Here is a 22,855-nt window from a genome sequence, read left to right on the forward strand (position 1 = left end):
CAGTACCAACCTATGAACCTATCTCAGAGTTGGAATATAGAATTTGCAGGAGGTGTGTGAGGTGCATCCCCCCATGGGGGCCCCCTGCAAAAATGTGAAGTTCAGTGTTGTGTCCGTACTGCTGAAAACTGTCAAAGGTGCAGGGGATGTAGTATGTCAAATAATGCCAAATTCGAATAATCGGCATTACATTCCATGTTGTGACTTGCATGAATTAAAGGAATTTGTCTTGTCATTGGATTAGACATTTTGATAGTAAACACACACACACATACACACACACACACACACACACACATATATATATATATATATATATATATATATATATATATATATATATATATAAACCGACTGGTACTGATATGTGGAACGGGCTAGTTAATAATCTTCCCAGTTATCAAAAGAATGAATAAATAAAAGGCAAGAGGCATTTTTGGCCACCATTTGAGTAATAGAACATATCAGGTTTTATTCTGATGCCTTACAAATATTTTTACCTTGTTTGTGTGCGTGTGTGTGTGGGGAGGGGGGGGAGTAGCTTATCTATTTTCCCCAGTGCTCTTATGGCAGTATTGTTGACAGTGTTGTCATACCACTGGGAGTGGGCAGTTATGCTATAATTGTGCTCCTTTTTCAGTTCAGTTGTACTGCAGAAGGCTGGCACCTACTGCAGCCCAGGACGGTTCCCATGTCATTACTGCTGTATTACTGGGCATGCACACTTAGCATCACTGCGTGGCACTGCTTAACTAGTACATGGTAAGCGAACCATGAAATTGTGACCAAAAACATTTCTCCAGTGCTTCAAAGCCCCATCCAGCAACACAAAATTTAGACCCCCCCCATAAAAACAATTTCTTTTTAAGCAAAGATGATGCAAGTGCAGTTCGTATTATATAATCAGAGCTGTAAATGTGCAGCACCAATACAGTTACTGACACTTTTTCTATGACTTTGTTCCATCCTAAGATTAAGCTCCACTATCAATATGTAAATAGCATCACACCTTTCAGAAAGTATTCTGTTGACCTGTACAGTTCCAGAAGCTGGCACCCCTTCCCAGCCAACCCAGTTGAGTACAAAAGATCCCCTCCGAATTGAGGACTAAAAAGTCCTTTCCTTTTAAAAACTGTAACCAATTTATTGCCACAAATGTAAAGTCACTTTACTACAGCTATTACCACAAATGAAGTGCTTTTGCATGTACCACATATGTGATATCTGCCTTCATTTCTGAATGGCAGTACTACAGTGCCATCTCATCGACACCTGCCAATCAGACTGTCTAACACTTTAGCCCTGCAACAGCTGCTGCTTTCATCCAGCCCTCAGCTCTGACCACTGCGGTTAAGTAATTATTATATTAGCACAGGTCATATACAACTACCTCTTACTCAGTGTCACCAGTAATGCCAGTGCTATAACTTTTGTGATGAACATGTACTCTGTCCGTGCTGTAGCCATGTTGCAGTTCAGCAATTCTTGCTGTCTACGGTCTGTGTTCTTCTCTTGTGCTATGCAACTCGAACTGAGCCTGCAATCGATATTACCTGATCAGTGTTCTGCCCCAGTAAACAGACCAACATAAATAAGTAAACGTCTTTATTCGCACCATTGTTCTACCTTATACTATTAGAAGAATTTGCTTCTGACTGAGAGCAGCAGGCATCTTGAGCCATCTAATCTGCTTACAAGTTACCTTGTAATTGTGATGTCTAAGTCTGTACTGATTTGGAAGTGGGACGTTTACCTTACTGCTCATTTGCCATTGATTTATGTTGTTATCATAGGTGATTAAAACCTGTTCAACTATTTTGCTCTACCATTTGCAATGTGCAAGCTATTACAGTATCTGTCTTAGAAGTAGAACAGAATTTCACTTCTAGTACCACTGTGACTACAACGAATATAGTGTACCTGGAGTATGGAGACAGAAGGACTTCCTTTATGGTTTAATTTACTTGTTAATTATGCAAGAGAATGATCTTTTTCCAGACTCTTTTCAGTCATGGCTAGAGTCATGAGGTAGGTCATGTTCTAAGTGGAGAGATAATAAATCGGCAGGCAAAGCACAGCAGTATTGCTGGAACTTGATTCATCTACAAGGTTTGATGAGTACCTTCACAAGGTGGATCCTGTTTTTACAAAGTCTCACCAAGATGACACTGGTATATAGACAGTATTTTATACAGCATATATCATATACTGAAGTAGGTTAAAAAATAAAAAAGGCAGCTGGGTGCACAAGTCCCAGGATAATAAAGGGCTCAATCGCTTACTGATGCCAGGACTGGAAAAAATGGCAGTGTAGAATCCTTAAGACATGGACACATTTTACAATTGGGGCTAGGCCAGGCCCACAGGGAGGATGGCGCCTCTGTTGTAGAAGGAAGTAGTAGTCCACAAAAAAAAAAAAAAAAACCTGACAGGCCAAAAAGGAGCCATAAATATGACAGAGTGGACTATTGAGGATAAGGGAAGACATTATATATTGTTACTATTATGTAAGGAGCCCAGAATTTCCAGATAGAGGATGTTCAGAAAGATTAAAAGAGAAATTACAGCAAAGAAAAATACCGCCACAGGAATAACTGTCAGAAGCTTTAAATGCAAATTGGTGTTCATTAATATAACAGATCATTGAAAAACATAGACCAAGAAAGCCTGGGCCATTTGGAAAAAGAAGCGACATAGGAAGTGTAAAAGTATAAAGAACACAACTTGGAGATTTTTGAAGTGTACAAAAAAGAAACATGGACCTGGGAAAGAAAGAAAGAACTCTGATATGGTGTAATATTTATGCAAAGGAAAAAGCCAAGCTAATTAATACAAAAAAAAGCAGTTCCAAAGATATTTGAAGAGAAATCCAGGCAAAGCCATCCAGTTATGGAAAATTTCACAATATGAAAAAAAATAAGATCGCAATCAGGGACACAGAACACAAGATTCGTAAAGTAAAAGTTAAAAAAATAAAAGTTGAATTTATGGATTGCCTGCAAAGTGAAGGATTTAGTGTAGAAAGTCCAACTCTGGTAACATTACAGCATGATGTAGCAATGAGCCACCTAATTAAGGAGAAACAGGTGAAACGGGAAGCATCTGATCACTTGCCACATGAAGATACTAGGTAGCCTTCAATTGGAAACTAGTACAAATGTCTAGCTGGAGTTGCAGAGCAAGGAAAGGACCAGAGAATAGTGCCAACTCATGCAGCCAATGTTGTGGAGTGATAGGGCAGTGAGTCCCCATATGAAAGAGCAACAGATGATGCAGGGTGCAGCAGAAGAGAGTATGTCCCAGGAACATGTTTTGGAACTTTCTGCAGAGTGCATGTAGGAAACCGAGAACTAAGAATGTGCCCTCAGTTTAGAAGAAAATGATCTTGGGGAAGAGTTACTTGATTTAGTAGAGATGGATAGAAATATTAAGATTGATGAAAGATGGATAGAAATATTAAGATTGATGAAAGAAATAGATTACAGAAAGACAATGACACCTAAAATATTAGAAGTCTTCTAAAACAAATGAACAGAAATTCATGTGATAAAACAGAAGTAAATTGGATATATTACTGTACAGCTAAATTAATAGATGAATTTTTACCACAAAAACACAGAGCAATAGGGGGAAAGAAAGGAAAGAAAGCAAATGCCATCATGGAAGCATCGACTAGAAAAAAACTATAAAGCAGTTAAGACGAGAAGAGTATAGAAGAGGGAACAGAGCAACAATGCTTCAAAAGATAGACATGGTAAAAGCAGCGAGAATTATCAAAACAGACCAGGATCTATCATACCCTTTTGCAAATAATAAACTAAGTATATCAGCAGAGGCAGAAAACTTAGAAGATCTGCAGATTAATATAAAGGAAAAGTATAAAGTAAGCAATTCATTGATGACCAAAAAAAGATTTACAGGGAATTGCGAAACAAAGCAAAAGGGAAACAACCCCCATTTTTTTTTAAATATTACTCTAATTCACTTAACTTAATAGAACAACAGGCTTTTCATCAACATGCATTTCCTGAATAATAATAAGTATGAAACTCTCATGTCTGGCATTATTGACTTAGTCCCCAGTGATTTACGAAGAAATCAGAAATTCTATGAGACACAGGGCAAAAATATGAGGCAAAATAAGGATCAATCTGTAAAAATCGCGGACAGATGAAAAAAATGCTCCCCACCAATCCCATAAGTGTTGATGTTCACATTCTATATTTCTACAGAGAAGAAAAACACAGGGAACTGATGTCCAGGAAAAGTGCATAAAGACGTGTTCAGTTTAGTTGTGCAAGCTCAAGTAGCTTCAACTGTGTAGCCGGAAACAGCAGCAGAGAGCTCTGCACCCACTGCCACCACCAAACACACACATTCTGGAATACTGTTATGAATTCTTTTACATAGCTGCCGGAGCAAGTCAGGGGAGTAATGTTTCCCCCTTGCTTGGAATCATTAGCTCTTGATTTTATATTCCACTTTACATGCCTGTATTTTCAAGGCTTTCTTGACTATAATTCTGTCTGTTTTAGAAGCACTGCAAAATATATTTTTCATGAATTCATTGCAGTACTATAACAATCCAAAATGGATCTATTTCAGACATTGTCCAGCCTGCACAGAAATAAAGATTGCAAGGAAAATAACTCACTATTACAGTGATGTTGTTGCTGTCTTTAATGTATATCTTTGAAATAAAAGCAGAAGTTGTTTGGCAGTAGTTATACAGAAGTAAAAACATTTAATATATATTTTCCAGAAAAAATGTATTTAAACACACACACATACACTTGCATGCATATACATAAGTTTATTATAACAAGTTAGTTTAGATGACAGTGTCTTTAGCCTTACACTCAAATAAAGAATAAAACATACACATGTGCGAGTGTTTTCAAATTGAATGTCTTGTAGTGGTATTTTAACATTGGTGGCTTTTTAAATCTAATAGTTCAGATGTGTAAAGGGAGTGGAGCATCTGTCCTTGAGAAAGTTAATTAACATAGAATGAAATTATAATGACTTCTTGTGAAGAGTGGAAGATGTCAAGTTTTAAGCTCTAAAACTGAGGAGATGTGATTAGTCTGGGAAAGGCAGTTATGAGGTCAGCAGAGAAATAATGCATAATTGGAGTGTGATGTCATTTTGTTTGCATCATTAGAGTATTATCTAAGTTGGTATTAAGAGAGGAGTTGTTAGTTCCCTGGATAATGTGGAGCAGGTATATGATCTGAGATGGTATTAGATGGGTGGTTAGTTCCTTGGATAGTGTGTGGCAGGTATATGATTTGAGTTGGTATTAGATGGATGGTTAGTTCCCTGTGTAGTGTGGGGCCAGATATATGATTTGAGTTAGTAGTAGATGGGTGGTTAGTTCTCTGGATAGTATGGGGCAGGTATATGATCTGAGTTGGTATTAAATGGGTAGTTAGTTCCCCGAATAGTGTGGGGCAGGTATATGATCTGATTTGGTATTGGATGGGTAGTTAGTTCCCCGAATATTGTGGGGCAGGTATATGATCTGAGTTAGTATTAGATGGGTGGTTAGTTTCCTGGATAATGTGGGGCAGGTATATGATTTGGGTTGGTAGTGGGAGATGAGAGGTTAGTTCACTGGATGGTGTGAGACAGGTTTTTAAGTTTAGCAATTTAAATAGGGAGAAGCTATCATGGCAGCTACTGCGCCATGTACTGTTGCACTTTATTTGTGTTTTGCCCATCCTCACAGATGTTTCATTAAACCTACTTCCTTCCCTTTCCTGTAGTCTTTTGTCCATGAAAAAAAAGTCTTCTTTCCGAAACATGTCTATCTTCTGTTGCTTTGAAAATAAAATAATAATCCGTGTATATGTTTAACCTAATTTGTGTATGTGTGTGTGTACACAATTGTTCCCTGTAGTTTTAAGTTAATAATTTGTATGAAACTCTTAAATGATGCCGTTGTGACTGTCTTTAATTTCCATAACCATATCCCCTGCTCGGGTCTTAAGTAATAAACTGAATATAATTTTTTTCTTAGCAGAATCTACTGTCTTGTGGGAAGTAAGTGTTAATATTTAAAATGACTAAATATGTGCAGTATTGACTGGCTTCCTGGGACTGCCTCAGATTCATGTCCACACTTACTCCTCTGTGCCTCACCTGACTATTTGCCATTTTATGGAACATTTGCTTGTCAAAGATGAATAGTGGCATGCTGCCAAGGCATATCTAGATTTTGAGAATCCTACATGTCCCTTCTAGGGCCATATTTACTTCCACACAGAGTTTTCTGTATGTTTATAAACTTTAGTTCTGATGAGAGGCCCAGCCTCTTCTATATAGTTCACAATTAGGAATGTTAGAAATTTGCCTGCTTTGTCACAAGGAAGTTTCCTGGTATCCTTGCCAGAGTTTCCCTTTTCAGTATAAATATCAGCTTGGATATTCCCTGCAAAAGATCCAAAGACTAATTTGAATGTACAGAGTTCTGTCGAGCAAGTACACAAGTGCCACATAGACATAATCTGTCATTACTTCATATTTATATTATTTGGTTTCCATTATCATATCTCTAGCCTGTCAAAGCCATGCCCTCAAGCGCAATGCCAAAAAGTGCATTGTCATCCCTTTTGGTAAAAACCTGTACCCATGAACACCACATAGTCGGTAGTCTACTTAACACCGAAAGTGTGATGAGACCTTGGGACACAGGTGGACAGTAGTCTCGCCTTTGAAAATCACATTGCCAAAGTAGTCAGGAAATCCTTCTATATGGCACACCTCATCACAAAAGATTTCTCATCCAGGAAAAAAGAGCTCATTGTTCCCCTCTACTCGTCACTCATTAGACCCGTTATAGAGTACAACGCCCCTTTTGGTATGTACCTCACAAGATATCTACAACAACTGGAAAGGCCGCAGAAATACCTCACAAAGAGGATTACTGGGCTCAGATGCCCTACGCAGACCATCTAAAAAAACTTCAGCTTTACTCCATCGCATATCGCCTACTCAGAAGCGATCTCTGCCTAACATACAAAGCTATGTCAAACCCAGAGCTATTGGACATGCTCCACTTAAAGAAATCCCAATCCTTCCGAGCTACACGCTCTAGGGACCTATACCTTGTCACCACAATAAACAGAACATGCTAGAGGGATAGATTCCTGTCCCAGAGACTTCCCATACTCTGGAACAAACTACCTATCTATATCAAACAAAGCTCATTAGCAGTCTTCAAGAAAAATCTTGACGACTGGATGGGAGATAGGAAATTCACCCCAGGGACCACTTCTGTGGCTCTTATCGACAGGGGCACAGGAAAATAATTTTCTTGGGTGGCGAAAGCCAGGGTACCTTTTTGGCTAAGCTTATATAGCCCCTAGGGCCAATCGCCTAGTACCTACCTATGAACCTAAAAGGTAACAAGTCCTACAAGCTAGTTTGGTTTAGAGTGATTTTCTCATTTCAGTTTAATTGTTCTCTTAATGAGCACAATTTGCTGATAGTGATTTTGTGTTCCCGGAGAAAGGTGAAGGCTTAAATACTAGTTAAAGCTTGGCTCAAAACATGTTTCCTTGGTAACATTTCTTGATTTTTACATGCATAGAATGCAGAATACTGCAGTTTTTTTTTTTCCAAATGTTGTGCTGACTACACATTAATTTTTACATTAGAAAGATTAACGACAAACTATCATGCCATAGATTAAGACAAGTGAATGCAGGCATTACTGCACTTCTATAGGCTGAAATCAGTTTGAAAACAAAAGGTCATTATGGATAAAATACAAGCACACTCACACATTATTTATATATTTTCATACTAGATTTAACAAGGACTGTTGCAGCTGAAAATGTTAATGAAGTTTTATTAAAATGATAAAGATGCAAGGCTGAGATATGTGAAACATCAGCTTTCATGAGCACTCATGCTTTCTGATTGTTAAAAGTATCACACAATGAACAAAAAAATGCCTGGAAATTTTACTTAAGATGCTTTATTTAAAACTAGTAAAAATACAAAGTTAAGACTGGAGGAGATGAGATGTGAAAGCTGCTTTGAGAGATTATTTACAGGGTTTGACTATTACACATAATCATTAATATATTTACCTCACAAGTAAGAGGTTTGATTCTCACACATGGAACTTTGCTAGGCTTAAAATGGTCCACAATGACAGCTAGCCTAGTACTTACCTATGAGCTTTGGGGGGGTTGTCATAATGATTAAAGGACCTTACCTTATATAGGCACAAAGTACATGGTTTGATTCTGGTCAAGGGTTATTGGCTAGGCTTAAAATGGCCCTTCAGGACAGTTCATAGGTTAGCACTAAGCTAACTGCCCTTGCGAGCCTTTTTAAGCCTAGCCAATTATCCATTGTGAGACTCAAACCCTGCAGCCTGTGTTTGTAAGGCAAACACCTTAACCATTAGGCCACCCTCCCAACCAAAGACTAGTTAGACTAGTGTTTTCCTATGAATTTATGAACCTATATGGGCTCCAATTCCAAAAGACTTGCCGTCAGTGTAAATGACCACTTACACTGAGAGCAGACTGGTAGCAGGTGTTTTGGAATCTGGTCTCGGTAGTAAGCCTTTTTGTAGATGGGCCTTACACTGAGAGCAGCTCATTTGGAATCTGGCCCTTGATGAAAATAAATGTCTGAAAATTTCACTTAAGCTGATTGGAATCCTATAATGGACTTTGTACATCTAGCAGAACAACCCCGCTATTAAATCCACTGCACTTCGCTCGAAGTAGTGAATATGGGCAGGTCTCCAAAGTTTATTCCCTGAAGGCCGTAAATTCAACAGCTGCTGAGTTGTAATAGATTCTCAGCTGAAAGCACAAGTAACATATTCATATTACAGTTCCTCTGTTTTAAAAATGTAAAAATGCTGCATTCCACTTCATCTTTTGGGCATTTGCACACTGTAGGCTTTGTCTGCATTAGGCAGCATTTCAAGATTGTGTTCATATAAAACTTGAAACTTACAAGAATCATGACAGAGAGCAAAAAAAAACATCAATCAGCAGATGCAGATGAGATCCAACAAAAGAGAAAAAAATAGTACAAAAATGTTTACAAACCTGTAATCAAAACATCATGGGATTGCATAGACACCAATGTAAATAGTTATATAATGGTTTGAAGTTAGTAATGTTTTAGAATTGTAAATGTTATTTATCTTTATTTCATGTAATGTTTAAGACATTTTATTTGAAATAATAAAAAAATATTTAGTGAAAAAAAAACATCATGGGAGATCTTCATGGAAAAAAATATTTCAGCATACTGAGTCTTGAATCCACGTTTGAAAATAAGGGGATGTAGAACAATTGTGACAACCAAACTGAACTGCCTATTGATTATCACAGAAAGGATGTTTTTTCTTACAACAGCCCTGCTGATATCTTCCCACCATGGGTGCAACACAGAGGACATAATCACAAACACTTAAGAAAAATAAGTTAAATATACATTAAATACAAAGCCAGACAGGAAGTAAAAATGTAGGCTACTCATCTTAAAAATGTCTGGATTTTCCTCAACCATATATGTAAATCATTAAAAGCCCTTCTAAATTTCTATATTTATCAACTATCTTAAACATCACATCCTTAAAATATGCACTGTGTTTTCCTTCCTCTCATTGATTTTTCTTTAATTTCTTAAATGTTGCATCACAAAACTTTGCTGTACGCGGCCCCTTTCATAGATAAAAAGTGAGGAATGCATTCATGCGATCTTTAGGAAGCACACAACCTTGCATGTTTAAAAGTTTCAAGAGGTTTAAAATCACCAGGTACCATTTCTTTATGGTATCTCCTTTTATTTTAACAAGCGACCGCAGTCTAATTTTGCATGAGGCTTTGTTGTTTAAAGAAATTCACTGTTTGCAGTTGCTAGGTACTTCACAGCTCTGTAATGATTAGTGATCTTCAAAACACCTAAGGAAATCGTGAAGCTTTTACTGTTGTGTATTAGCGTTAATAGCGTGGTAGGGTGGGAGTAGTGATGAGATTTATTCCCTCCTGGCTCGAGTATTTGATAGTTTGAGCTTTTCCATAAGGAACAAATCAGGCCAGAGAGGAGGAAATCCTGCCATAGCTCCCACATCTCACAGGCATTTTTATAAAATGACGTGAGTCATTAATAATGCAGTTCGACCAGCAAACCACATTGCACTAACTGTAGATGTCTCACTCTTGTTTAGGTTTATTATAAGTGGTGAGCTTAGTTTTGGTTTGAAATATGTCCCTTATCAAAGCATCTAATGTATATTTACCTTAGGGTTAGTGACTAATAATGGGAGATGTGCAATTTTTGGCTGAAAACTTTCTCTTAGTGTGTGCGTGCGTGCGTGTGTGTGTGTGTGTGTGTATGTGTGTATGTGTGTGTGTATGTGTGTGTGTGTGTGTGTGTGTGTGTGTGTGTGTGTGTGTGTGTGTGTGTGTGTGTGTGTGTGTGTGTGTGTGTGTGTGTGTGTGTGTGTGCTTTCATGATTTGGCTAGAAGTGTATTTGTATTTTGCTGCTCAATATAGGCTCAGGTGTGCTTTTAGATGAAACACCAAAACCCCATGTGGGGAAAAAGGGGGCTGATGATGATGATAATGATTTGCTTTTTGTGGCATTTATGTGTTGTATGTTTAGCTGTACAAATTTAAATATTGATAGTGAAACGTATATTAAGATGTTAGGTATTTACAGTGGGAGGTTACTTGATGATTTAAGTAGGCATTTTTTTTTTGTAAACAATCTGCAAATGATGTTTTGATTTCATTTTCTCCCTAAGACTACAGCTATGCGTATGGATATTTTCTATGTTTGGAGAAAGGCTGCTGCTGTTACTGTCATGATATTTCTACCAGATCCCAAGTCCTTTACTTTTAGAATGTTATGCAGGCATAAAACCTGAAAGATGAAAAACAAACACTCTTTCTGTATTTTTCCCACAGAGTGTAGCCAAATGCCATAAAGTACGCAGGCATTTGGGCTTTTGAAATGATTGTGGGATACGACATATTAAGCTCTGAGTATTGAAAAATGCCAGATTCATGTCTCTGATAGCAATTAAGAAGCATTCTCACGTTCCCTCTTCTTCTTTCTTCTGGAAATGGGCACCTCCTAGTTCACTGCTGAATGATTGCTGTCATCCATAACTGAGGCTGTCTTCCATCATGCCTAGCCTATGTTTGTATAGCTAACTTGATTCACTTCAACATCTACATCCTGCTGTTTGTGTAATTTAACAAAGTACTGGCAGTTCACATTCTTCCTAGGCGTGTTTGGATGATGAGCTTCTCAGTGCACGCTTTCCTTGTTAATCAGATCTCAGATGCGCCTGTTCCCATCCCTAACATAGGTTGCCAGCTACTGCTGTTTTGCATTTCCTGTCTGTCCTTAACACTGACTATTAACATGTTATCATGTCCTCGTCCCTTTCATGTGTGGTCCATCTCCTCTGAGAAATGTATATGCTTTTATATATATATATATATATATATATATATATATATATATAAAATGTGTGTGTGAGTTTGTATACATATGTTTGTGTCCAGGAGTGTCTGTACATGTGTTTATTTTATACATATGTGCATGTGTGTGTATACGTGAGCATAATTTATATGTATATGCGTAATGTAATATATATATGTGCGTAAGTACATATATATTAATGTAACATTGTTTTCGACTTCGTTTGGTAATGTTTATTGTACATTTTGCTTTTTTTTTTTCAATTCTAGATTTATTTATTTCTCTAATGTACTTTATGGCATTGCTTTGCGTGCCTTTTTATTTTTTTTTTTGTGCATACTATTAATATGTTCAGAACTTTTGTTCCCAGGTACCTGCTTTTTAATGGCTATGTAGTGTCAACATTTCCTATCTTTATTGTAAATACATGCACTCACATACACTTTATGTACTTAAATATAAAGGTTTAATAAATCCGTGCATTCTGTTTTAAGATGTACATAACTTTATTTACATGCATCCTGTTTGTATCATCAGCACATTAATGCATGTTATGCACATTTTGAGCTCCCCAGTTTGGAAAGTGACATTACTCAAAATGGACCCGATCCTAAATAATTAAGCCAAGTAAGATTAAATAATCTAAAAAAGTAACTGAACTATAAAACACAATATAAAAACAGCTCTCTGCACTGATGAAATACCCCAAATTAGCCAGATATGCTAAAATATGCATTACCATAGAAGTGTAGTGGGTAAAGCACTCCTAAGACAATGCATTCGTAAGAACCTATGGAGACTACAATAGCCCCTTTTCATTGCGTAACCTGTGCAAGTGATATATGAATGACAGTATTTATCCTGCCCATTCTGCAACACCTGTTTCCCTTCAGTACCTAAGTGAAATCCCTACAAAAAGCACTGTTCTTTACCTTTGTGGTGTGCATCAAATTTCTAGTCATTTCTCATATCCAGTCCTTAAGCTGGCGGCATTGCATAGAGCGATAAAGGTCTGACCATGCCACAGATAAGAGTTTGAATAGCAGCTTTTTATGTGGAGAAGCCGACCGGGAAGGATAAGACTGAGTAACTACTACTGTTTGACAATCATGGGGTGAGGGAAATGGGTGGGAATCAACTTAACGGCGACACCTAGCACAAGTAGTACACGTTACCAGCTAGAATTTGAGCCAGCCAAGCAGAGTGTGGAGACACATTTTCCTTCTGGAGACAGCAATGGCAGGGCTTGGAGGAATGACTGTGAGGGTGGGGCTTGCTCTTAGGGAAAGAGGATTGGCCAGCACCTTCCCGACTCACTTTCAACAAGGAAGAGGGAGCTAATTGGGATACCCAGGCAGGAACAAATGGCTGTTGGGCTTTTGACTAGCCTGGGAATATTCAGCGCTCTTACCCTTGGAAGAAATGCACCAGTTGGATGCCAGTAGTGGTGCTATTGGCCAAGGTCATTGAGGGTAGTAAAATAAAAACTTTAGACCTCATTCCACTTTGTCTTTTCATGCCTGTAGTACTGGCACTATTTACAGATGACTATTCTGTTTTTCTCTGCAGATTGTGCCCTGTCTTTACTACTTTATGCATAATGATATCTGCATTGTTTTTTGACAAATCATAGTTTTTAGTACTTAATATATTAATAAATTAGTCAGAGACTGTGCTGCTCTAAAATACATTTTGCATTAATTCCAATGCCTTAGACCAGCTCGTTCTTACCCCCATTAGAGGTAGCAACATCTACACCAATAGTCAACTCCTCCCAGGTTAGATCCGACCACAAACTAATCACCTTGAAAATCCACATCCCTCCCACCCCACCCCACCCCCACAAAGGTAACCACCATGAAAAATGTCTCCAAAGCTAACTCTGGGCTCCTAAAAACAGAGGTGGCTAACTTCACGGCACCCATGCAAATGAAGAATATTTGCATGACCGCTGAATTATACACCAGAGCACTGTACAAACATGTAAACAAATGCATGGATCTCGCCATACCCAATAGAACCAAGACACACTCCTCAAAAAAAAAAAGGAAGCCAATTTGGTGGTCCCCTGCCCTAAACAAACTCTACAACAGAAGGAGGAAACTGATGCGGGATAAGATGAAGTCCCAAGACTGGAAAAACTCCCATATCAGCCTCAACAAAAGGTTGAGATCCCTCATCAAAGCTAGCTATGAAAACAGAATTGCAGCAGATAGTAAAGACAACCACAAGGCCGTCTATAGTTATGTAAAGAATCTCCACAGCAATATCCAGATTTGCTCTGAGCTACTGCACAATGGTACCTCCTATACCGAGCCAACAGATATTGCCAATATACTGGCCGACAGATATAGTGCCAACTTTTCCCCTCTCACCCCTCCCAAAGGACCAATCAAAATGGCAGTAGATTTCCAGGCACCCAGTATTACTGCTGCACAGGTTTAAACAGCACCGTCCAAGGCCAAGAATACAGCTTCTGTGGGACCTGACAATATCCCCAGCTGTGTTCTGCATGAACTACACAGTGAACTGGCACCTCACCTGTGTGCCCTGTTCAATCACAGCCTCACCTCAGGCGTTGTCCCTACTGAATGGTGCACAGCTACAGTCATCCCTCTCCACAAGGGAGGAGCAACTACAGACCCCGGGAACTATCGCTCCATTAGCCTGACGAGTCTTATATGCAAAGCTGTGGAATGCTTCATCATGGACCTAATAAACAAGGATATAGAGAATCTCCAAACTCTAGATCCCACTCAGTTTGGTTTTATGAAGGGTAGATCATGCCTGTTCAACTTGGTTAACTTCTTTGAGTCAGTCACCAGAGCTGTGGCTGAAGGCAAGGTGGTTCATACAGCCTACCTTGACCTGGCCAAGGCTTTTGATACCATTCCCCACTCAGGAATCATAGAAAAACTCACTAAGTTAGGCATCAACCCCTATATCACTAGGTGGGTTGCAAACTGGCTCAGATAGAACCCACAATGTGAAAGTAGCTGACTCCAAGTCAGACTGTCGACCAGTCACGAGTGGAGTCCCACAGGGTTCGGTCCTGGGTCCTCTCCTGTTTGGTATCTACTTCTCTGAAGTTCAGGCCAACATGAAGGGACTCTGGCTGATAAAGTTCGCAGACAATTGAAAGTTGGGAGCTGCTATTAACTCCCCAAGTGATGCTGACATCCTACAGAAAGACCTCAGTGAGACCAACGACTGGTGCCAGAACCATGGCCTTAAGCTCAATGCCAAAAGATGTGTCATAATTCCCCTTGGGAAAAACATGGTTCCCTTGAATTACCACATCAGTGGTAGTCCACTGAACACAGAAGGAGTTATAAGAGATCTAGGAACACAGGTTGACAGCAACCTCTCTTTTGACCACCACATTGCCACTGTGGTCAGACAGTCCTTCTGTGTGGCACATCTCATTACTAAGGGTTTGTTTTGCATCCAGGAAGAAAGAGGTCATTGTCTCCCTCTACTCTTCCCTCATTAGATCAATCATCGAGACAATGCCCCATTTGGCATGTACCTCACTAGACACCTGCAACAACTGGAGAGGCCACAAAAGTACCTCACAAAGAGGCTCCTAGGCCTTAAACACTTGTCCTATATGGACAGACTCTGAAAACTCCAACTATTCTCTGTCTCATATCGCCTACTTAGAGGTGATCTCTGCTTGACTTACAAAGCCATGTCTGACCCTGCTGTGTTAGAAATGCTACATCTAAAGAAATCCCAATCCCTCCACACCACACACTCCAGAGACCTCAGCCTAATTACCACAATCAACAGAACATGCTGGAGGGACAGGTTCATAACCCAGAGACTGCCCATACTATGGAACAGACTTCCCATACATGTCAAGCAGAGCACCTCACTGGCCCTCTTCAAGAGAAATCTTGATGAGTAGATGGGAAATAGAAAATTCCCTGGGGATCACTCCAGTGGCTCTACTCACCAGAGGCACTAGGAACTAAGGTCAGGTGGCACGATGTCAGGGTAATCCTATGGGCTAAGCTTGTAAAGGCTCCAGGGCCATTAACCAAGTACACACCTATGAGCCTATGAACATGCACATGTGTCATTGAATCTATATTCACATTTGAAATTAATAAACTTTATACGGCATATTGCATGCTCTGTACTATTTGAATGTTTTGCATTTAACAACAGCGCAGTACTGTTTGGACAGGTCTCTCCCTCTCTCCACTGATTTTGGATGGGAGTGTCTTCTGTTACTTTTCAGTGCATATAAAGACATTGCTAGGAGTTGACCCTAGTGCACTTGGGAACATTAGCTGACTTGTTTATCACATAGTGGTTGGAAAAATTAAACTTGTTTTTCCCAGCTATAGTACTGTTCTATTTTATGACATGTTGCTTTAACTTTTAAGCTGTAAACAGTGTTCCTTTTGATTATATACCTTTTCTTTTTCAAAACATAAATAAAATGTGTTTTTTTTTTTTTTTTTTTGCATTGTATGCATTCAGTAATAACGATTTCAGAAAAGATGTATGGAAATTGACATATATAGTAAATGCTGTAGTTCTTATTTTTCCAGGAGTTTCACCGTGGATCACATAATGGAGCGTAACTATGACTTCGATCTAACTTACATTACAGAAAGTATAATTTCTGTCTTCTTTCCGTCTACTTTGGAAGAACCGAGGTACCGCAGTAACCTGAAAGAAGTCTCCCAGATGCTGAAATCCAAACATGAAGACAAATACTTGGTAAGAACCTAATGGTGACAGAGGGCATAATAACACTTTTTAGAGGGCATGCTGAAACAGAGTACCAGTCCCTTGTTTAGATTTAAGATTAGGGTGACATCTGCTGGTGATAATGAATCATTACACCACTTCAATGGCTTTTCAGAAAAGCCCTTCATATTCCTGTACACTACAGATTAATTCAGGCACGTGTTTGTTGTTTACCTTTTTTCCACATTAAACTAGAAGGGACCAGTAGACATGGTGTGCATATGTGTGTATGTGTTGTGCATATACTGTGTGTGCATGTATTTGCACATTTATATAATACGTGTCACCTTTCTAAAAAGTAATAAAATAATAAAAAGTTTGGTGTGTCAGAGTTGGATTAAATTATGCTTTTAGCAAATTAGTACTGTAGCTGCACCATGCTATTCGTTTAGTATTTGTAGTGGGTGTGTTGCATTATGGCAAGTATTTTGTAGCACTGTATATAGTGCATGATGATTGGTACTTTGTATTAGTGTGTAGTGCACAATGATTGATAATTTGTAGTAGTGTGTAGTGTACATTGATCGGCACTTTCAGTACTTTTGTAGTACAGTGTGTAGTGCATGATGATCTGCTGTTTCTAGTGCTGTGTGTAGAGCACAACGATCAGTTCTCTACTGTACTGTGTGTAGTGTCTGATGACTGATACTTTAGTACTGTATGTAGTGCACAATGCTTGATACTTTGTAATGCTGTATGTACTGCACAGTGATTAGTACTCTGCAGTAATGAGTGTAGTGCACAATGATTAGTACTCTGCAGTACTATGCACAGTACATTATGATTGATACTTTGTAGTACTGTGTACTACAAAAATGATTGCTATTTTATAGTACTGTGTGTAGTGCACAATGATTACTACTCTTTAGTACTATATGTAATGCCCTTGACACTTTGTAGTACTGTGTGTAGTGCACAATGATTGCTATTTTGTTATACTGTGTGTACTGCACAGTGGTCAGTATTCTGCAATAATGTATAAGTGCACAATGATTGCTACTTTGTAGTACTTTGTGTACTGCACAATGATCAGTATTCTGCAGTACTGTGTGTAGTGCATGATAATTGATACTTTGTAGCTTTGTGTGTAGTGCACAATGATCGGCACTTTGTAGTACTTTGTGTAGTGCACAATGATCAGTATTCTGCAGTACAGTGCGTAGACACGATAATCAGTATTTTGTAGTACTGTGTGAAGTGCACAATGATCAGTACTCTGCAGTACTATGTGTAGTGCACGATTGACACTTTGTAGTTTTGTGTGTAGTGTACAATGATCAGTGCTTTGCAGTACTTTGTGTAGTGCACAGTGATCAGCACTTTGTAGTTTTATGTGTAGTGCACGATGATCAGCACTTTGTAGTACTATGTGTAGTGCACAATGATCAGCACTTTGTAGTACTATGTGTAGTGCACGATGATCAGTACTCTGCAGTACTGTGTGCAGTGCATGATGAACAGAAAGTTCTGCTTTTAGGAGCACTGCTATCCTCTGATTAGCTATTTTATCTGCTGCTGTTTGCATTATATAGGTAAATTTGTTTTGTGTAAATGTCATTTTAAAACTATATTATTTTGTGCACTGCTCACTGCACGGTGTATTGCCTATCTTCTGAAGAATGTTAGAAGAAATTGGTCTTTCAAGACATGCAGGGTACTTGTACACAGTTTATTTTCCCTGAATAAGTTAAAAGGTAAAATCTACTCTGTGCTTATCTGTACTTGTTTTGGTTTACAAATATGTCATTGGACACTCCCTCTACATTTGTTAGTAATGTTTTATTATCTTTAATGTATTACATTGGCTCAAGGTGATTGTCACTGTTGAAGTGACACCCCAACCCCAAGTGCAAAAATGGGGAAAAAGGAGTTGTATGGATGGATGGATTTGGAATAACGTTTTTGTAGGAATGTTTAAAATGTGAAAAGCATACTTCGTGGCAGACTTTTTTCTCTTTAATGTGGGGGAGATTTGCTGAGGCTTACCTCATGTACTAGAGTGTGATTGTGTAAGAAAGTGCCTTTCTTTGCATGATGATCCAAACCAGGTCACTACCAGCCATTACCTGAAGTAGTACTGCATGATAACAAGTCCATTGTTATGTAGTACACAGATGTTGTACAAATACCATATATATAGGTGTACAAGGCAATTACATTTCAATCAGTGCACTTCACACAAAATCCAAAGACACAGCTTGGTGCTTTCCTGAGCTGCTTTGTATAGTTTAACATTAAAGCTGTGGCTAGCTACCTGCAATATTTTCTACATTTTAGTAAGCCAGGTTGTCTAAGGTGCTTCCATATCTTTTAGTGTTAAAACAGTTCCATCAGGAAGCCCTTTTAGCCATACCTAACAGTGCTTTTTGATCACTGCTTCACTAACTTGAAAGAGGAAATATACAACTGTTATTTTCATTGTCAGCATTGCAGGAAAGTTCTTTGATGATATGTTTCAATGTGTGAATTGTTTGGTATATGGAGAATTTACATTTTGCCAGAGAATTTAAAACTAAATCTGTGAGCATTTCCCTTCTGAACCTTTTTATGCACCTCTGCCTTGTCCGGTTGTGATCCAGTCACATAGCTTGATTGCATGTGGCTGGTATTGGGTTTGCTGTGTGAACTTGAGCTGTTTACATCTGCAAGAAAATTGGCATTCCGCAGTCCCAAGTGCTAGTTCCATGGAATGTTTCCCTAGCCTTATTTTTTTTCTTAAGAACAGATGTAAGCTTGACAAATTCATGATGGCCTTGATTCCTCCTTGTGCATTAAGCTCCAGTAATCTGGCGTCTCTCTCTAATTAAATAGCTAGGCTGTACAGTTTCATCAGTGTTCTAGCAGGCACTATTTTTATTTTGCTCCCCTTTTACTGACAACCATATGACCAGTAGCTATGATCTCAGCCCGTTATGCTTCAGGATGAGAACTGACATTTTGTAGGCAGCTGTCAAGGAATTTTATGTTGTGCTGCCCTCACATCCCCTTAAGTGCTGACTGTGTCTAGGTGAGGGTAATGCAGTAGGTTACGTTTAGCCAGTCTGGTTCATGCATATTATCCATTGAAGTCCCCTGAGTTCCTTCCCTACCTCATCTCTTGTCACTTTTCCGTCTGTTCTTTTGTCACCATCCATACCTCTCATTTTACTCCCTTGATGGTACGATGGTACCCTGGTTTACCTACGAGCTGCTGAAAATCTTTTGTAGGCTCACCATTTATCAGAAATTAAATATCAAAAATGGTGAGCCAAAAAGCCCTATATCCCACAGTGTGGGTGGCAGGTCCCTCAAAATGATGTATGCCAACTCCACAGTCCTGTCTGTCTACAAACAGTGAAGAAAAGGGAAAAAAACTGAGAATTGTACAGCCAGCTCACACAATGCAATACATTTTGGGGAAAGTCACAGTGACATTAAAGTCCCATGCCTAGGCTGCTCGGCCACTAATGCGGTGAGCACCCATACTTAGGTTTGGTACTCTTCCCCCTGACTCCTTTGTAACTACCAAGGCAAGAACTGTTCAGTAATGTACTGGTCATCAACTTCCTCCCGCTTCCCTCTTAACATTTGTCGACCAATGTCAGATCGAAACTAAAAGTTTGTTATCGTTCTCTTGTTTACGCCGCGCATAATTTCAGTGGTTGTGCTGTCTTATAGATGCCTTTGATTCCCACTGGATTTCAATTCATGTGCATTGTGCTTCCTCTGTCTCTTAATTCCTTGTGAATTATTTGACTTGCAGGAAGATAAAATTTGTTTTCTTTGTGTGTTTTGGCTTACTACCTCTGTAATCATTGGTTTTCTGGATTTCGTAGTTTGGTTCTAGTTCCCTCAAGTATTATTTTGCCTGTTTCCATTAGTATAACATGGATGCATTGTATGATTTTCCATCTGTTTGGAGAAAGTAAGTGTTTTTCTAGGACAGCTATACTGAATGTAAACAAAAAGTTACGTTATCTGTATAATTGCTTGTCTTTTTGTTTTTATGTCCCAGGATGAGCCTGCAAATATTCCAGCTAGATCAATTAAACAAAATGAATATAAAACTGTTCAGGGCGAGTGTACAAAGTAATTATATATATTCCCTTTTTTATAGTCTTCAGTGAAAAAGAGTTTGCACTACAGTGTCCAGTAAAGTATGTGTGTCCTTTGTAGATGTATTAATGACTGGTTCCCAGCTGTATATGTTTGTTTTAACAGAACTTGTGGCTACACATGGAGAGATTACAGGATATTTGCAGGTATAATGTCCTTCCATATTTCAGTGTTTGGCATTATACAGCAGAATTGCTAAGAGCTAGGATGAGTTCTTAAGTAGTACTTATTTTAACACACAAAAAAGAATATTTATTATTATTTTGAGAAGGAAAATTTCTCAAGAAAATGATGTGGCATTCGGCACTTGCATGTCAAGTCCTGTCAAGAAGCATTTGTATGTACAAATGTATAGAAAGGATGCTTTCCAGCACTTGGGGATGTATCTTCATCCAGTCCTTTATTTAAAACAATATTAAATTCAATGTAAAGTTAAGAATATAGGCATAGTATGGAGCATTTCCCTGCTCCTTTCCACACATGCTAGGAAGGCTGTGCAAAATAAACTGTTATAAGTTTAGTATGTGTTTATTAGCATTAGCAGGCAGGAATACAAATTAGTAAATAGTATTAGATTCAAGTTACATGCTCCAAAAAGACTTCAGCATTACCTTATGGTTGACAAAGTGGCAGTCTCCCTGTGGAATATGCCAGTCAGTTTTTCTACACTTCTGCAGCCACAAGCCCAACTAAATTCTTTGGGTCTGACACTTTATGTACTGTAACTATGTTGTTCTTTAAAAATAACTGTTACTTACAGTGTAGGGTCTAAAGCTTAGCCTTTACTGCCTCACAGAAAACAAAGCGTACTCCTAAAAAAAGTACACTTTCATCACCATCTAGAAAAGAGACTGTCTCATAAATAGAACCAAAACCCTTCCTAAACAATGCAGACCAAACAATTTATATGGTATGTTTCCCATGTATGTACATACATACATACATAATCTACATATGATGGCTTTGTTTAGTTTGTTGTTGTGTCTTTCTGCTTTATCCACCAATCCACTACACTATGACATTGTGTTCCTTCCTGTGAACCCAATTGTCTGTGTTGTACATGTCAAAAACACTCAGGGACTGTGTTTGATTAACATCCTTAGCAGATGTTGACCATAGTGTTGCAACATCTGCGTATTAGTTTGTACCACAGCAGTCATTTGAATATTTGGTATGTTAATCAGCATTTACCTGGCTGACACAGGAGTGATAAAGTGCATGCACTAATTTTGTAAATAATGACATTCACCTAAAATATTCATATATCCAACCTAATTCTGACATATCAATATTGCAATTATATAAAGAAAGGATGGAAGTAGAGAATGGAATAATGGCAGAGTGGTAATATTCAGAAATGTTTAAAACAAACATAAGGGTAACCATGAAAAACCAAAAGGTAGTATGCTGCCCAGAACCTGGTAAATACTGTGATGTTAAAGTTGATGGTAGGACCAATTTTTAAGTTGCATCTCTAATATATAAGGTCACCTTCTGTGCTCCTTTATTCAGTGTTATATTTAGTGTGGTATGGTATCTTACCATGGAACAGTAAAGTTACCGTACCATATTGTATCCTGTTTATTTCTGTCTGAAATCAAAATGGCTGTGGAAGATTTAGGGTAATTTTTGCTGTAGTCATCCAGATGTCCTCTGTGATGCTAGTGGGTGATGCAGTTCGACATCCTACCAGTTGCATAAAGACCAACTACTTGAGTAATAATAATGTCTGTGTAAGAGGTCACTACAATCAGGGTTTTCTGTTGCCCCAAGGTTCATTGACATTTTGGGTTGATTGTAAATCCCTTTCATATGGGGTATAGGAGACTTGCGCCCCCCCCAAAAAAAAAAATCTGTTTCTGAAAATTATTAGTTATAATTATAAGGGTTGCTTGTTTCACTTAGTTTTCCAATTTTCCTCCCATCTGAATAAACTGCAGTTATGATTTAATATCCATCTGTTTTCCTTTTTTCTCTATGCATTTTATCTGTGTTATTGAGTTATTGAGCTATGTCCATGTTTTGATGATGCCAACTGTTTAGGAAGCCTGTTACAAACATCAGACACCTTTTCTATGAAAAATACTTCCTTATGCTGTACCTGAGCCTTCCATCCTATACCTTCAAGTCTTATCCTGATGTCATGTGCATCTCTCACTTTTTAAAAAAATTACTCATTTGGACTTTGTGGATTCAAATATTTTGCCACATTCTGCTTCTGCCTTTTGTAGACTGTGCATGTTAAGTTCTTGAATACATGTGTATAGCTTGTGATGAAGCATTTACACAACTTTTGTTGTCCTCTGCTGACAAAAATGAGTTCTCTAAGCCTGAACGCAGTACTCCAAATGTTATTTCTTTATTATTATTTTTTGCCAACTATTTGTTTAGCTGGATATATTATCTTTTTTGTTTTGTACTGGTATAGTCTCTTCTCTCAGAACTCCATCACTCCGATTATCCTTTTTTGCCACTTGTGCTTGTTTTCCTTTTGATGACCACATACGAGTGCTCCTTTTTTGC

The 22,855-nt window shown here is 38.4% G+C and overlaps 1 protein-coding gene across 4 annotated transcripts in view; it reads left to right on the top strand.

Moving 5' to 3' along the window:
- Nucleotides 1–22,855, top strand: part of TNS2 (tensin 2) — a 1,145,004-nt gene that overhangs the window by 874,166 nt on the left and 247,983 nt on the right. For all 4 annotated transcript variants that reach the window (XM_044083852.1, XM_044083850.1, XM_044083851.1 and 1 more), the window contains one exon: nt 16,036–16,207. In XM_044083852.1, the coding sequence (XP_043939787.1) occupies nt 16,036–16,207 (172 nt within the window). The remainder of the gene's footprint in view (nt 1–16,035; nt 16,208–22,855) is intronic.

The sequence above is a fragment of the Protopterus annectens genome, chromosome 9.part0, assembly GCF_019279795.1.
Source record: "Protopterus annectens isolate FY-2018-M chromosome 9.part0, PAN1.0, whole genome shotgun sequence".
NCBI lineage: Eukaryota > Metazoa > Chordata > Ceratodontiformes > Protopteridae > Protopterus > Protopterus annectens.